The 17925-nt window shown below is 35.7% G+C and overlaps 1 protein-coding gene across 3 annotated transcripts in view; it reads left to right on the forward strand.

The window, feature by feature from the left end:
- The first annotated feature begins 298 nt into the window (after positions 1-298).
- The window catches only part of LOC116852688 (ras guanine nucleotide exchange factor R), a 27459-nt gene continuing 9832 nt past the window's right edge, over positions 299-17925 (forward strand). For 2 of the 3 annotated variants that reach the window (XM_032833271.1, XM_032833272.1), the window contains exons 1-3: positions 299-554; positions 14481-14615; positions 17650-17768. In XM_032833271.1, coding sequence (XP_032689162.1) covers positions 515-554; positions 14481-14615; positions 17650-17768 — 294 coding nt within the window. In that variant the 5' untranslated portion in view covers positions 299-514. The remainder of the gene's footprint in view (positions 555-14480; positions 14616-17649; positions 17769-17925) is intronic. The other variant, XM_032833273.1, reaches the window with a different exon arrangement.

The raw sequence follows: 17925 nt of genomic DNA on the forward strand, positions 1-17925 counted from the left end.
TCCGAAAACCAAATCAAAAAGTTGTCAGAAAATTTAAGACCAGTTCAAAGAGTTACATTATATCGCATTACTGATTATGAGATGCTTACAATTTTTACATTCACGGTTTATTTCAGTATTTCGAAGTTAATTAGCAAAATATCAAGTGAATAGTGACAGCACGTAACACGCATAAGAGGGCAGCAGTGCGTAAGGCCCCGATTCTCGCAACCAGCCCTGGGGAACCAGATGAAGTCTGAAAGTGCCCCGCGTGCTCGCCTTCGCCGAGCATGTCCATGCGGTATTAGTATCCGCGGGATCGTGTAACTTGTCGCACGTTTCCCGTCGACGATCGCCAATCGGAACTCAGTCAGATTCGAAGACAAGTCCTGCTCGCGTAGGTCCCTCCGGCTCATCCGCGTTCGCCACTCGATCTCGTCGCTCCCGCGGGAACCGGCGGCTGTTAGGATCATCTCGCCAGAATCAACGTCTATCTTTCGAGTCCTCCGTGACAATTAAAACTGGATCGACGACGATGAAGATCGCCACCACATTGTTCCTCTTCGTGGTTGTCGGTGAGTGACTCGTCTTGTGGTCAAGAGTGACGTGGCTGGCGGTTCATCTCGTAACAGTTGTATCACAAGCACACTCCGGTATTTGTATCTTGGTGAAAAGTACATCAGGACGAAACGTGTCCGACAAATTATAATCTCGTTCATGGAGGAATTCTCTTGTATGTGGTCTCAAGAAGATCCTTCTAAAAGGAAAATATTCTAAGTATGATATTATTCCTCTTTGTCATGAGAGGAATATTCTTTTTTACAAAAGTTCTCGTTCAGAGTATGGGGTTACAGGAAATAGCGTCTTACAACTGAAGTTTATTTTTTGGAGGATATTAGAATATTTTCCTCTTGGATCTCTCCAAGTCATAATACAAGGAGATTCCGCTAAGGATCAGATTATATATTTTTTTTTAATGTAAAGTAAAATCTTTCCACGAGATTGTCTTATCAAATTTTACGTTGACACTATCAAATCTCGGGAAAATCGATGAAATCGATGTCTCTTAGCGACGCGAGCTTCTTTTATGTTCCTATATCTTGATATTTAGATTATTTTATTGTAATTTTAACCGTTTAATTCTAAATTAATTTCGAATGCTATACAAAAACTCATGTTTCATTGATGTAAATTCCACCAATGTAAAAATTTGTTTTTTAGCTACGTCATTTGTTATTTAGCTACGTCACTTTTTATCGCGAAGAGATATAAAACGCACAGCTGACAACAGATATCGGTGTACAAATGCACGAAAATTGTCGATACGTCCTTATCGCGTCGGTATCTGTACGTTAGCAAAGCGTTGTAACTTTGATTACAATTTTGGGGATGTAATTCGCGTCGATCGAGCGATTGCACGAAATCTACTTCAAGTTTTGATATTTATTTGTTGAATAAACGCAAATGCGTTCAATATCTGTATGTATCTGTACAAAGTACAGCATTTAAATTAAGACTCCTAAATAATAAAAAATAAAGCAAAATAAAAAAATGTTTCAGACAAAAGTTTTAAGAGGACGAGAGAAATCGATCGGTGATACTAAATTTTGCACACCGGTGCATTAATGAATCTGCAACAAAATTTTATTTAAAATATCTGCTTTTTTATAACAATCGATTTTATCCGTCATTTTACGTAGAAGTATTAATGTAAGGTTATCGGAAAGTGAATATTTTACGAGATATGTCATATTTTGTACTGAAAAGTATTAAAATAAAACGTAAGATATTTCGGAAAAAATATTTGTTGACGATTTTACCACATATTGAAGGAAATTATCCAATAAGAAATTAACAAGCGGATATTTCCGATCAAAATACGGATGAATTTTTGTATTCGATTAGGAAACATCCGATGAAAAATATCGGTTCATAATTTTTTTATCGGTTTATCTGATGAAATGCCATTATGATCGGAAGTATTCGATAAAATCTAATCAGATCGGATATAAAAATTAATCGGAATTTGATCGAAAATATCCGTTTGTTAACTTTTTATCGGATAATTTCCCTCAGTGTGTTAAGAAAAGCATATGATTTCATTAAAAAATTCAAACTGACCTTAAAAAATCTTGGCGCGTCCACTACAAGCTCAAGCCAATAGCACTATCATACATCCCCTTTAATTCTCTACCACTTTTGTCTAAAATATCTTTTTATTTTGCTTTATTCTTTTATATATTTAGAAGTCTCAACTTATATGTCATATCCTATACAGTCATATTTTAATATGAAGCTGACCTTGCACTTTTGAATAGTAGTTGCGATAAGCCTTGCTCAGTCGCTCGATATACGCAGAAGAGAATGTAAATCTTCATTAAATATTCTCCTAGACATGTATAAATCGGTTTTCAAACACGACAAGTGCGCATATGATTGCGTCTTAATGGCTAAAATGCATTTTTTATTCAAACGGTTTTTAAAATATTACGGTGGATCGAGACTGCATTTATACCCAGTCACCACTTAAAAGTTACATGCATTTATAATTATTTATATTGATTTTAACGCACAATGCTCCTGCACTTCTCTTTTAATCTCTTCAGTGGTGATTTAAAACAACTCGCGATTTCTCCTAGAGCCTATTTTCTTAAAATAAGCATATCTGGATTTCTTTTCTCACTATTGCTATTTTCTTTGAAAAACTTTGAAAATCGGAATATATTCTATCTTCACTGATACAAATTTTGCTACAAATTGAAAAAATACATTAGTCCAAATGAATGGAAAGGAACATTTTACCACGAAATTTTTCCGGAAATACCACTTCTAAGAGTTTAAATAATTTTTTTTGCTTATACCTTTGATTTAATGCAAATTTCCAAAGAACTGCTTAGAAGTTTACACACACAAATTTGCTAAAAATTACTCAGTTTTTGCTTAATTACTTCATTCTCGACGTTCTAACACGTGCACGTGTTGCAAGCAAGTGTTGTCGGGAGAGACCGCGATACGTGTGCGGTAAAGTCGTATTTGGAAACCGATCGCGCCGTTCGAAAGAACCGTCGACGTTTTTACTGGGCGGTTGCAGGTTGCTGGTTGCCTTTCTCTCGTCTGGTTTTATTTTTTCTTTCATTTTCCCTTTGTGCATATATTGCGCCTTGTATGAATCGCATCATTTCATTCTGTGCTATTGACTCCGACGTCTTTCTACATATTCTCGACTGGCTCTGCACCTACTCACGCTGCTGCCCGATCGATTAATCGGCGGTTACTTCTTTCTTTACTGTACTAATAGCCTCGTTCCCCGCCGGGCGAGGAGATCTCTCGCTCGTACGTGACAGACTGTGCGGTCTGCGTTTGTGTAAATATGTGGGTCTTCGTGTCTACCCCGAGACGTTACACACCGTGCAGACGGTTACATGCCCCGCGGAAAGTTCGCGTCATACTTACGTACGTGTATATGTGTGTGTGTGTGTGTGTGTGTGTGTGTGTGTGTGTGTGCCGCGCAGAAAAATAATTTTCCGCAATTTCACGGTGCCGTTCGGAATGATCTGAGCGTGACTGCGATATGTGCGGTTACGCATCGTGAAGAGTTGCCGCGCTTTCTTATAGGCCGATACTGCAACGCGTTGCACTGCACGCACCGCGCCACGTTGAGATCGTCGAACGGATCTTCGTGGTATCAATTCACCGTTGCGAGGAAATTTTTCTTTTCTCTCGTAAGGCTTTTCGAGAAAATGCGAAGATGAAGCTCGACTGAAGAGTCTCTGGTAGATGAATAAGATACGAGATCTGTCCGGAAAGTATCCAACCTTGCGCTATATAAAAAGAAAGAGCTACTCTGAATCAATGGTGTCCACTCCAAAGTATTCTCCTCCAGAAACCGCGACCCTCCCCAGAGCTGCTCCCACTATCTGAAGCAGTTCTGGAACTCAGCTTTTGGAATATTCAACAGCTGCCTCGTATTATGTCCTCCACACTGAGAGAAAAATATAGTTGCTTTTGGCGTCAACTATACATTTTTGTAATCTTAACCAGAAAAGTAATTAAAAGAATCATCTTTCTAATAACATTTACTAAAACAATAGTTTTCCTAACTATTTTTATGGTTAAAATCACAAAAGAGTATAGTTGACGCCGAAAGCAACTATATTTTTTTCTCAGTACACATATATCGCCAAATTTCTTTTCTCTTTAAATTTCGGAAACAGCCAGAAGTCACACGGAGTTGTATCAGGACTATACGGAGACTGACAGACTTGGGATATGCCGTGTTTTAAATTTTCGTGAAACAATTTGCAATCACGCAACTCATCGCTAGATCTTGGGTTAAAATTTTAGAAACAATGACTTTTGGGATTCCAAGATCTTTTTATTCTGGCACAATTAAACAACGATTGTCATTGATTGCAATTCGCATATTTTCGGGTGTTCTGGCTTGCTAAAACGAAGATCATTTTTCACTGAAATGCGGCTATTTTTTAATCATCTCTTTGAAATCACTCCTTGATTTATGCTTTACTCATAGATTCATCCCTATAAACCTTATGAATCCTACTAATCGTTTCCGAATGGCCAAGTTTTTGGCAAAATTTCATACAAATTCGTTGCTCGACACGCTCAGTCATTATAGTGAAATGCGACGCTCACAGTTTTGAACACACACAACTACGTATCGTTGTCGACTGAAGAGCTGCAGGGTCGCGCCGCATGACAGAAACACTCATAAAGATTCCCCCTAAATGAAGAATATTCGTCTTTTACAATAGTAAACTCAAGTACAGAGATATAGGTCGGATACTTTCCGGACAGACTGTATTTTTGGAGGAAGTACGATGAGTCGCAGGCAATAAACGAAATTTTCTGTGAATATTGCGCAGCGATGATGATGGCAGTCTTGGTCTGCTCGTAACGCGACTGAAATATCTGTAAATAATAACGTCAACAGCGCAACAATTCTCGTACAATATCTTCAGGAAATCTTCAGGAAAGTACAAATATGTAAGATAAAATGTACAATCTCTCTCGTGTATATTCTCCCCGTCTCTTCTCCGTCAGAGAGATAAGTTCTCTCTGACGCGTTCTCCGGCTAAACGTCTCGTGATGTCGCAAAAAGTGTACCATTCACCCAAGCCATAAAGTAGATCGAGAATGATTGAAACCGGTCGATGTATATATTACATGCCTAACAACTGTACATAATGTAAATAATGATAACGAATCTGTAATCATCCGCAAAAGGCGATCTTTTCTTTTCGTCGATTAACCGTTTCACACTTTTTCACGATACATTGCTGAAGTGCTTAATAACATCGTGCAATGTAACGTCCATTCTACGACCGACTACATCGTCGTTCAATAAGAGGAACGCAACAAATTATAATTTGACAACTATCGCCAGCTAGCTCATCACTATACATACAGAAGTATAGGCATTCAAATAAATGTTACTTGTCTCAAATATTTCATAAGCTTACATATTTGTTATACGTTCATCATAAACATCAAATTTATTTTAATATATTATCCAACCAATATTACTCGAATCCTGAATTCTAGTAAGTCCAACATTTCAATCAGGAGTATTGAATTAAAACAAAAATTCGGTTTGCTTGCTACATAGAATTAAGCTAACTTTACAAATAAAATTTCATAATATTCTTGTGAAGAGAATGAATTCTTCTTTTGATTACATGGTAATGAGCTTTGAGCTCATTTGAGCTTTACAAAGAACGCATTCTTCTTTCAATTACGTGATAATGAAGTTTTAAGCTCCTTTGAACATCAAAGAGAATGAATTCTTCTTTTGATAAATATTGTAATAATGAGCTTTTTTAAAATTTGTCATAAGTATATTTTAAGACTAACTTTTTTTTCAATTAAATTTTATAATATTCTTGTGAAGAGAATCAATTCTTCGTTTAATGATAATGGACCTTTAAGCTCACTTGAGCATAAAAAAGAATGAATTCTTCTTTTGATTACGTGATAATGAGCTTTTTAAAATTTTTCATGAGTATATTTTAAGACTATTCAAGCAAATATTCTTTGTTGAAAATCACTATTGCTCAAAAGAAGAAAAATAAATTGAGTAACCTCCTTCCTTGGCAGTGGAACAACATTTTTCTTCGCGCAGTGATGAAATTTTAGAGTGACGAAATATCCAAATGGAACATTTTCAGAATATTATGCGAGATTCAATTGGCGTCACACTTTTGTATTTTCACATATTCCGCACGCGGATATATAGTTAACTCGCTTATCTAAGTTTTTTATCTAATTTAGCCAATCGTTAGTCTGACTAGCGTATCGCTAGTCTGTTATTAAAATTACCCTGGAAAATTAAAAAGTTTTTCAACGACATTAACAAGAGAAAATACTTAACCACCGCGCGACTTGACATCTCAACGCGGTGATATATCGAAAAAGTGTTTCGAAAGAAGTTCACGTAACAACATTCCTTACGCGATGCGTTGCACGTAACAAAGCGCATAATGCTCGGTCGCTCGGTCGATCGGTCGGTCGGTCAAGAATTGCCAGGTTATACGAAAGTATTGTCATTGAACTGCTCAGTGGTGCAGGATAGAAAGTGCGAAAATATCGGATACGCGCGCCGCGGAATGTAGAATGGAAAAAATGGAGCAGGGCGCGCGCCGAGACGAAAGTACGCAATTTCGATCGCTGTACGGACGATCGCGATCGAAAGCGATCGCAGAGAAAGGGATCGATGTCGCTCTTTTACAACTATAATAATCGCATATCATCGATCGCTCTTGAAGAGGTAAAAAGGAGTCGGAGAAAGAGTGAGAGAGAGAGAAATAATAAGAAACAGACCCGTTTGTCGAGACGATCGGCTAGACAGACCGTGACTGTAAGTCTTTTTTCATTGCACGACACAAAGTTAACTTCGATTAGATGTAACGCGTGGCAAGTGCGCGAAAACTTTCACCGCAATAATCGAATCAAGTGATTTTATTGTGTAAGTGTCTATATGTGCATATATCCACACACTATATATATATATATATATGAGTGATATGAGTTTCCTGAACAAAGGCTACGGGTTCTTCGTTCGGAAAATTTCGATGCAGAAGTGAAATTTTCTTCGATCATTAGGTCTCTCGTTTTGAACTAATTATTCCAATACTACTGAATTTTTAAATTATAGCGTCATTGATATTATACAAGTAGTGAAAGAACTTAATGAGACTGAGCTTTAAACCGTTGTTGCTGCGAGCAAAACGACAATAATGTAGGAGAGACTGGGATTACATACTCCCAAGAATATGTTGCCCATTTGCTTTTTTAAGTATTTATCTTGAAAAGAGTAATGAGTACAAAATCGCGAAATAATCCTTTCAGAACATAAATACTTCTTTCTAAGTTTCAATAAATCGAAATAATATTACAGTCAATAAATTAAAAAAAAACTGACTTAGTAGTAGACTTATAATAATAAAGTAAATTTTCGAGTCTCTCGAAATCTTGTATCAATATTCTCCATCGTGACTAAATATAATTAAGCGATGTGTTACTAGCTAGAATAAAATTTCTTGCAAGTGTATGATATACTGTTTCTAATAATAAATGAAATTTTATAAAAGTACGTTAAGAATAGATTACGAAAAATGTTTTATCTCATGTTATATACACATTAAATAAAATTATATATTTTTCATACAATTTAAAGTTCTATGTTATTTATTAGTCTTTCATTTCTATTTTCATAATGTAAGATTTATATTTTAGAAACTGAAGTGCGCTATTAAAAATTCTGTTATTTTTCGAGTGATATTTCTTATGTTCCTTATGTTTCTAATAACATACAGTCAATTTCTATTAAAAATAGTAAAATTGAAAAGAATCTATATAAAGAAAATCTATAATATCGTATATGCATTGTATATATTTTATTGTATTTTATATACACTTTATATACATTTATATACATTTTATATATTTTGTATATATTTTTTACATTACATTATATACATTGCATACATTTTGTTTACATTATATTTTTGTTAACGCATTGAATACAATTATTTTAAATACTGGAATCTCTCTTGTGATTTGTATTAGCGATGTTCCATTTCGATATAATTTATGATCGCGATCAATGTCCATTGCCTCTCGTGATTTGTATTAGCGAAGCTCTATCTCAATATAATTTATGATCGCGATCATTGTCCATTACTTATCTATTTATACGCGGATAATCTTTCAATCAGAATTCATTAAGTGGCGCGCGACGCGGAAATAGAGGAATGTACAGTTTCACGGATATGATTTCGGTGATATCACATCAAAAGGTTTCCTTGAAAAGATAAGACCGGTCGTCTCGCTAATTCTTTTACAAGATGCGTTGAACGTGTATTTAGGGAATTGGGCCATGGGGTCTATGTAAATGTTCCATCTGTACCCATACTTTCTATTTAACGGCGTCCAACAATGTCGTACGCGCGGATTGCACTCCAGACACGCATTCGTTATATTTGCAGTTTTGAAGAAGTTTAAGTGTCTCCTATCTATCACTTCGCTCTCCCAAGGAAATATATATGTCCTGCGTTGTCCAAAAAAAAAGTTACACAACGTACCCACCGTTTACTTTGCATTGCAAAGCAATTTTACGTAATCCCCATTGAGATAATTGAAATACAAGAAGAAATAGGGTACGCGCGTTCTGAAAGATAATATGTTCTACTTTTCTCCGGGAAATCAACAATTCCACCTTGCTGAACAAAGTGAATTACTTTGTATTGCCTATTACCTTGAATTACTTTGTATGCTCCAATGAAATTGAGGACTTGGGGGAGATTTCAGGAGTTTGTATATGAGGCTGAAAGATAGACTGTGACAAATCGAGATCAGTGACTGAACTGTGAAGTTGAAGCAAATTTATCTAATATAATAGTACTAAAACTTTTCTCATCGAAAAATCATCTATAAAATAGTACAGATTAATCCTACAAATTTAATACGCTGTTAAGAGCTCTTTATATTTTTAATATTCCGCCAATTCCCGTTAATCATAGAGAAATTGAATTAAGCGGTAATATAAAACAATTAATTACTGATAGTATTGATGATCTTTCATTGATAATTGGTCGTCGAGAATCGCCGATGCGCGTATAAAAGTCAGTGTTACTTTCTAAGACGTTGATAGTCGCGATAGATAGTTCCTCTTGCTCCAATATCCATAAACGGCCGCTGTGATAACGGCATAAGGACAATAAAGTAACAATGTCAGCCGGCAATGGCAATCAAGGTGAAGGCCAGCTGTGGGAAAGTAGTATCGCAACGGTTCGCTCGTCTACGGCCATTGTTATGTCGTTCGAGCGCGGGAGTCCCAGCTAAAGTGAGAAAAGTGAATCTCGCCACCGTTTGTAGAATCCTGTACAACTGCAGAGGATTGTATTGTGACTGGGTTACATCAGGCGAATAGAGCAGTGAAAGTACACACGACGACATCCGTCCAAAGTCATCGTCTTTCGTAATCTATGAAAAATACACGAATGACGCATCTTTTTCGGCGAAACTGTCTCTGATCGCCTTATTAGAACATTCTCTATACGTAGAAAAAGTTATTTATGCTAACTGATATTTCTTCATTCGATATATTGCTGTTACGTACTCAATAAAAAAATTGTATTGCATAATGAAAATTTAATAGTTACCATGTGCCCGATTTCTGCCGAAATATTTATTTTACAACGAGACAGAATATTTGGAATAGAGTACTTCTTCTGAACTTCTCCTGCTGAAATCTTTCTTAAATGCAAAACTCTATCTCTCTCTTTCTCTCTCAGAATATATCAGTTACATTCGTATTAATAGCTTAAATAGCAGGATAATGTATTTTCTGGTAGAAATGTACGCAGTTTGTGTAGACATCTGCCCAATTATAAGTATTAATGTATTTTTATTGGTTGCAAAAATACTAGTAACTAGCAAGAATTTGATAAAGTTTTATTCGGTGTTGAAGCAGTTTAACGTACAATATGTGGGCCAATTCTTTCAAAGCATAGTAATATTAATTCAACAAAAGACAAATGAGGTATATGTTAATAATACAGAATCTCATTGCGATGAGAGAACACCAGACTATTTTGATAGTAGTGATACAAATAACAACTATCATGATAGTTCAGATTCAGAACCTCTGATGAAATAATACAACTACAAAAAAAAATAAATATATGTTATTTAGTAGTTGCGAAAAAGACGTTACGTAAAAGGCGAAAATATATATTACGCACCGAAGATTTCCTGGACTATAACCCGATTGTTCCTCTTAGTAGGTTACCTGACAGTTAGATCATATATCTGTTTTCGTTTTTTCTTCAAATTAATTTAAAATAAAGACAGACACATGATTTAACTGTCAGGTAGCTTACCAAGAGGTTGGAACAATCGGCCCTGTCATTAGCATCAATATTTTTCACAACCAAGCATCATGCACGAAAAATAAAATACTACTAGAGGAAACCTGCCCATTTTACGAACAGCAAACTTGATTATTAACCAATTAAATAGTTTTTATCCATTTCTTGTTCTGCTTTCGAGGGTTTAATGAATAGGTTCAGATATTATGGATTTATCATGTGCAATATTGCATGAAAAGCGTTAGTTTTCTTAACCTTTTGATTAGGGATCTCAAGCAGTTTTACTCTTCGATTGCTAAACAAAAGTTGGACATAGCTGTTCGATAGCTGTTCGGAAACTGCATCGAATTTCTCGAAACTGCATTTTCTCGAAAACTGCATCAAAACAAAGATAGAAACATTTTTCTCCATATATTTCGAGTTGGAAGGATTGTTCTTTTTTATTTCTTTCATTATAGCGATACGCACGGGACATAGATTGGTAATTCTAAATGCATTCGATCAGCCGAACGTTACGTGAAATAGAATGACCAATGCAATCGGACATTTATACATGGCGACCAATTTACGTGTCACGGTGAAATTCTGCCGGTTCGATTTCTTTCGCTTTTCACCGCCGTGAGTGACGCACACGCGATGCGTTATTACTAGCGACGTTTTGAAAACGGATAAAAAGATAGAAACAGTTCGTCCCGTCATCGAAGCGGAACGACAAAATTTCTACGCGGAGAGATAATTTCCTACATTACGAAACGCCGCTGGTTTCGCAGAGTTTTGTGTGTCACAGTACCGCGACACGATTGTATAATGAATCTGGAACGAGAAGAGAACCGATCATTTCGGTTTCAATTCGTCTCTATTCTTCCTCCCTCCCTCCTCTCTCTCTTCTTCCCCTCTCCCCTCTCTCTCTCTCTCTCTCTTTGGCCACGCAATATTCACGGTACTAACAAAGTTCGTCAGCGGAGAACGAAACAATATTAATAATCCGTGCCCGCTATAATTATTAATTTCATTTGCGCGCTCTATACGGCAATTTGTGCCCTCCGCCGTACGCCGTCTGCATAATTCCTCTTTCACGTAGTTTTATTAATTCCCGTCCGGTGGTTGCCGCTAATTGAGAAGAGAGAAAAACTCGATCTCGACTGTCGACCCTCTGTTTCGCGCGGATGTGATTTATGGGCGGTTAATTGTTATCTCACGGATATTCTTTCTCACAATTAGTCGATTCAATCACGGGGACACTACGGCGATTTTGCCACGTGCGTGCGTGACCGTATCGCGGCTTTCACGCCGAGGCTAGTTTACAGGTAGTCGCGATTGAAGTTTTACTCGGCATCGAGTTCACCGATTAAATATTAAAAAATGAATCAAAGGGAACTTTCATAATCTTTGGCAACGAAGTGGTTCGGCTACACGGAAACCGTACGGCGCTCTCGATCGACCACAGGACGTTTAGTCAGCTTTCAAGTGGGTCACTAGGCTGTGGCCCATTGGCACGCCTCTGATCCGGCGAATGCTCCTTCAACAAATTCCGGAAGTCCCGGTTCATGAAGTTTGGAACAGAGAGAAAGAGAGAGAGAGAAAGAGAGAGACGTCTACATAAGAAAATTCAATTTAATCGATATAATTAACTGTCGACGCATTGATTGATTGTTTAATTGCAATCGAGTGCATATGTAGTGCGAAATACTCGCACAAATATCTAAATTATGATATGAAGTATATAATCAGGAAGAAAGATAAGCATGAGATAAGAAGATAATTACAAACGAGTTGGCATTTATATACATATATATTTGTGATATGTCTGTGACATGACGCTCAATTAAAGATGTGAAATTATTTTCAGATTAAAAGTGACGATTACTTACGGTAAAATTATATTAAAATAGTAATTTATTGGTAATTTTAGTAAAAGTCGTTGTTCTTGATAGTTTTACACAAATATTCGTGTTTTCTCCATTAATGAATAAAGTAAAACAATATTCTTCTTATACTCTTATCAAATATACATCTGATAATCTCTGAAATGTCTCTCAGATGAAAGAAAGAAAACTATTTACAATCCTTCCAGAGTATTAAAGTTTTCATTTCTTAAAATACCACTAATTTTCAGCTACTTTCAGTTTACTATAATTTTCAATTATATGCTACATCCGCTAAAATAGTAAGATAATAAGTGAAAACGCTATAGCCTGTAAGATGATATAAGAAATATAGATTAAGACTATTTTTGAAGTATGAAAAATATAAGTTGAGACTTTAAAACGTTTTTTTAAGTTTCTATAGTTATCTAGTTTCCCAATTACTATAAGCTTAAACGTTACAATTATAATTAATACTTAAAACATATAAGGTAACTATCTCACAATTGAATTACTTTTTTTTTTGTATATTATAATACAATTTACAATATTCTATATGATGGTTACATGAAAGTGTGTACATGAAAAAAAGTGTATACATCACGTAGACAATACATAAACAACTCACATAAACGTAATCTTGAAATCGACGACACACCCTATGATATTAACGTCATAGAAACCGTCCCCGGCGAGGTAGCGAGCCACATAGCCGGAGTCCTATTTGACGGACGATTTAGCCGCATTTGGCCTACAACCGCTTATTGCTATGTTGCTTAGACAAAGAGAAACCGCTTAAATATAAACCGCTATTATTTTCTCGTCGTTAGTGCAATAGAGCTATTCATCTTTTAACTCTCTTTGTCGTACAATTTTCTCGAAAGGAGGTTAAAACAATCTCATTAATATAAGTACTCTGGTTTGTATCCCTTACTTGAAGTTTACATAGCTATGATGAGTATAATAAACGATTATCTGGCGATTATCTAATTGTAAAGAACCACATATTATCTTAATGCAAATAAAATATAAAATACTATATAATAATATCAATATAAAATATAATATAATTATAAAATACTATATAATAATATCAATATAAAATAATCATATTGTTCTTTCTTTCTGAAAAGTAAATTTATTAAAGTAAAATATATTTATTACAAAATAGATAATACATATCTTTCTAAAGCCCAAAGCAAAAATCCGATAAATTCTGTTTGAAGTCGATAAAGGAAGACAATTTTGTTATCCACTTGGTCGTTCCAAGTTTAGATTGCGAAAAGCTTGACTACTTCAATCGTTTGTATCTCAGGAATTATTGACGCCTCGATGTTTTAGCTGATGACAAATTGACTCTAAATTACTCAGAGAAACTGTCAGTATAAATTAAAGTCGCAAGAATTGAGCAAGAATTGAGCTTATATATTTTATAAAGCAAAATAAAAAAACGTGACCGTGTGTGCTGAATGCATGTCAGCAGTGGCTCTCAATTGTGACAACTCAAAGCACTATAACTTTATTCGATAAAAAGTGCGCAGACCATTTCGCGATCGAGCATTTAATTTTATTTAATTTTTATTGACATGATAAATTATGATTTTTATGTAACATGATAAAAAGGAAAGAAATTAGTTGAAGAAAGTTTTTTGTGTGGAAAACAATTATTTTGATTCCTTATTTTATCCCTTATATAAATCTTTGACGATTGATATTAATCTTGCATCTTCGGTGCAACGTACCGTACGATCCGTACGTTATCCGCGTACGATCGCCGGACAGATTTCATACGCGTGAAAGTGCAATTCTTAGAGACGTGACGTCAATAGGCGACGAAGAATCAATAGCACAGAATGCGCGAATATATTAATTGCTCACGAATGAGTACCTGATTATTCAGTCTTCCGATTATTCTCAATGAGCCAGTTTTTGTGTTTGAGATTTATTTCGGAGTTACATATCTTCACATTACATATCTTCACATTAATTAACGTACATCCTTGGTATTTCTTACTTAACCCGCAACCACCTGGCGGAAAAAAGCCGCGAGCTAGGACGCAGAATGCGTGCCAGTAGAGAAAATGCATGTAAGAAAGGTCGGAGCTTGACGGTCATCATTAATGTAACACGCAGAGCTTGAGACGAGTGAGCGAGTATCACCCGCGAGTCGCGCATCATGCCATTCATTTCGGACTCGATGGATCAAAGGAACGATCCATGGCACTGTTTCTTCCGGTTCTGCTTGCAGGATGCACGTGGCGAGAGGCGCTAGGCACGTGTGTGTTTCAGTCGGACTTCGGTTTCATGCTAAACTGCGCTTTCAAAAAGTCCGGCCTCTTCCGAGTGCGAAACCTCGGAGGTGTAAAGGGCTACGTCGGCCTGGGTGAGTTGAATTACGGGAGCGATCGCGAGCGCGTCCATCGCGTTCAAAGGTCGATCGATCTCACGTCGAAGATCGTGGAGAGAGAAGTGGACTTATGATGATCACGCGCGTGCGCGCGCGGACCGAATCGATCAGTAAACAAGTCGCACATTTAGGTGTTTAATTCATTAATATAATTACAGATATACTTTTTTTTCTTAAAATCGTATTTAGGAAACTGCGAGGTATCGAAAACAGACCACGACACACCGACATTTCAATTAAGAAATCGTGTAGGAAATAAATAAATATAAGTTTGAGGTATTATAAACTGTTGTTCATTTAATTAACACCCGGATTTCTTTATAATTCAGCACGTGTATGTCGTTCTTGTAATTAATGGGGAATTAATGATCCTTTCTTTTAGCCGGAATGCTTTCACCGTCGCATGCATTCCATTAGCACTTTCCTCAAGGTATTAATTATGTTCGATTGTCTGTGATTGTCTGTGATACACACTGGGTGAATTGCCCAAGTAATTTGCTACAAAAAGATTACGTTATGCAACAACTAACAAACTTGACAACAACTAAATGTTTCATTAGAAGATTTCCCAGGATGTCTATTTCATCTCGAGAAGAGATCAAGATTTATATCATCTGGTAATGAGATCACTGAATCAATACCCTCATCCTTATATATTATGTCACGTGCGGTTTTCTATAAACATATATATCGTATGGACTTTGTTCGAATACTTACACACATCTTCCACAATATTGCGAAACACGCTTTGTATATAGTCGTCAGAACCAGTAGCGATTTCTAAATTATTCATGACCTGCTTTGTATATAATTTTATGCGTAACTTTTAACATTTGCGCAAAAACTCTGTTCTTCAAATTCGTATCTTCAGCGGGAATTGAGAAACAAGATGATTTGTATAATCCAGAGAAAAAGTGCTCATACATCGGTACGTTGTTCGGGCCAATGAATACGTTTACTGTGTCGGAGTGTATGTTGAGTCGCGTGCGATCGTTGCACAAGTAAGTACGCTTAAACGAAAAAGATGTGATAAGCGTGTCGAAGAAACATAATATTTACGATTTCATAACAGACACGGCAGCAAACAGAACGCATACAATTTTATTTGCCATTTCCTATTTCCCGTAGTCATTACGAATGTTAGGAAAGAAAAAGAGAAGAAAGGAGAAAGACACGCGATGTCATTTTGCGTTTTTCTCAGTAAACGATCAAAATTTACTGTTTTAAGATAGTTGTATCACTGAGTACCGTATTTTCAATGGCGCATCAAAGAAACTTACGTGTACTATCAAGTTTATTATTTATCAAACAAAATTTGATAAATAATTATTTACATATTTATTTACAAAATTTTACCAAATTTTATATATTTATTTAATATATACACAATATCAAAAATAAAAAATTATTATTTTTATTTGTCTAATAAGTGCTTTATCTATACGTCACTTTATCTAATAGAAATGTACAAATAATAAAGAGGTATACGAATATTTAAATATGTATGTATGTGTATATTTTGCATGTGTATACGAATATTATAGTATATTGTATGTGTACATAAATATTTAAATATGTATGTATGTATATTTTATGTTATGTATATTAATATGTATAAATATATCAAGATAAATTATAAAGTTTCCACGTCTGTAGTTTGAAAATAATTCTAATATTTGCGTATAATGGCTGCATATTAGCTTTTAATATCAAAGTAGTCTTCATTAAAATCTCACGTGTGGAAAATATAAAAAAACTTCTTGTCTCAAGGAATATGTATAAAAGATATCAACTTTAGTTTTCTCGAATTTTAGTTCTCTCGAATGGTCATTCTTTCTCTAATTGCACGCTGATTTTTTTTAATAGCAATTAAGTAATATTTTACTGTGTATATAGCGCAAGTTTCGTCATATTCTCACGAAATTTGTCTCATGTTACAACTACCTTAAAGTACAAACAAAAGAAAGAAGATCCTTTAATAATTATTCTTGAGTTTCTTTTAATTCTGCAACTCTTTCTCAACTTTCCACGTTCGTTGTTAATTGCCACATTAAAAGTCGGTGTGCTACGTGATCCGAGTAATTATTACCATGTGAGCGTATATTTGTCTCGACGAGAAAACATAGAAATAATGTGATACGCAATTTCGTTTAACCTATGCGTGCTGTGCTACCCTCCGACCGAATTTTGCCATGGCTGGTTTTTTTTTTGTTTGTTTGCGCATGTTTACGAGACACTGATGATTTATTCATTACCTTGGCCTAGCTCAGTTGTTAACGGAACGTTCATTGAACACTGTCATAAAGAAAGATACTTCTTTGACGAGGACACAATTTACATTTTACGTGTGCAGCAAAAGAGCAAAGATACCGGTTATGGAAAAATGCATAAAGAGGGCTTCAAGTGGCGCAATGCCTTTTGCATAATAACTATTGACTTTAGGACGACTTGACGGTATGGCTACTGTTTTATTGTCTTCCTCTCACGGCAACAATCGTGTTAATGTGCCGCTGTGCGTTTCCTTCCTCGAAATTTGACAAGAATAATATTGACTCGTATAAGAAACCTAAATATACATTAGAGATAGGATCAATTTCGCGGAAAGTACAGAGAGAATATAGGATTGTAAAAACAAATAATGGTGTATGTGTGTGTGTGTATAGATGTTAAATTATGTAAAAAAACGTGAAATATAATTACAGAAACAAAATACGTTAGAGTTGAAATGGCGAGAAGAAAGTTGCTAAATCGGAAATGATTCTAAAGGTTGCAATTTCTGTGGACTCTAACACTGTGACCCTGTTAGCAACTAAATATACATCGCAGTGCACGCGTCCCGACAAATTTCTAGAAAGCTTCTCCGTTAAAGCCGCCTTATTCTCTTTGTAGATTAATAAAATTCACGGCTTGTTTTCTTCCACGTCGTTTTCACCACAAATATAATCTGTCTCCGCCTAGATGATGCGACCAATTAAAACTGAATAATTTAAAACTCTCATACTTTCCACAGGATTCTCCGTTGGAGACGAGCTGGGTTTCACCCAATCACTCTCCAACCTGGAGGCCGCGAAAAGAAGAAGCGTGCAATCGAACAGAGCTAACGGGCTCGCGTTTAATCCTTCGAATACGGTAAGTAGAAATCTGCGAAACGACAGGAACATCGTTCGTATCGGTCGCCATTTATACCCTCGCTCAATTATTTATCAAAGTAAAAATTCAAAAATACAAAAAAAATTTATATATATATATATATATATATATATATATATATATATATACACACACA

The sequence above is a fragment of the Odontomachus brunneus genome, unplaced genomic scaffold, assembly GCF_010583005.1.
Source record: "Odontomachus brunneus isolate Ranch 3 - 2012 unplaced genomic scaffold, Obru_v1 Obru_scaffold_249, whole genome shotgun sequence".
In the NCBI taxonomy this organism is placed as follows: domain Eukaryota; kingdom Metazoa; phylum Arthropoda; class Insecta; order Hymenoptera; family Formicidae; genus Odontomachus; species Odontomachus brunneus.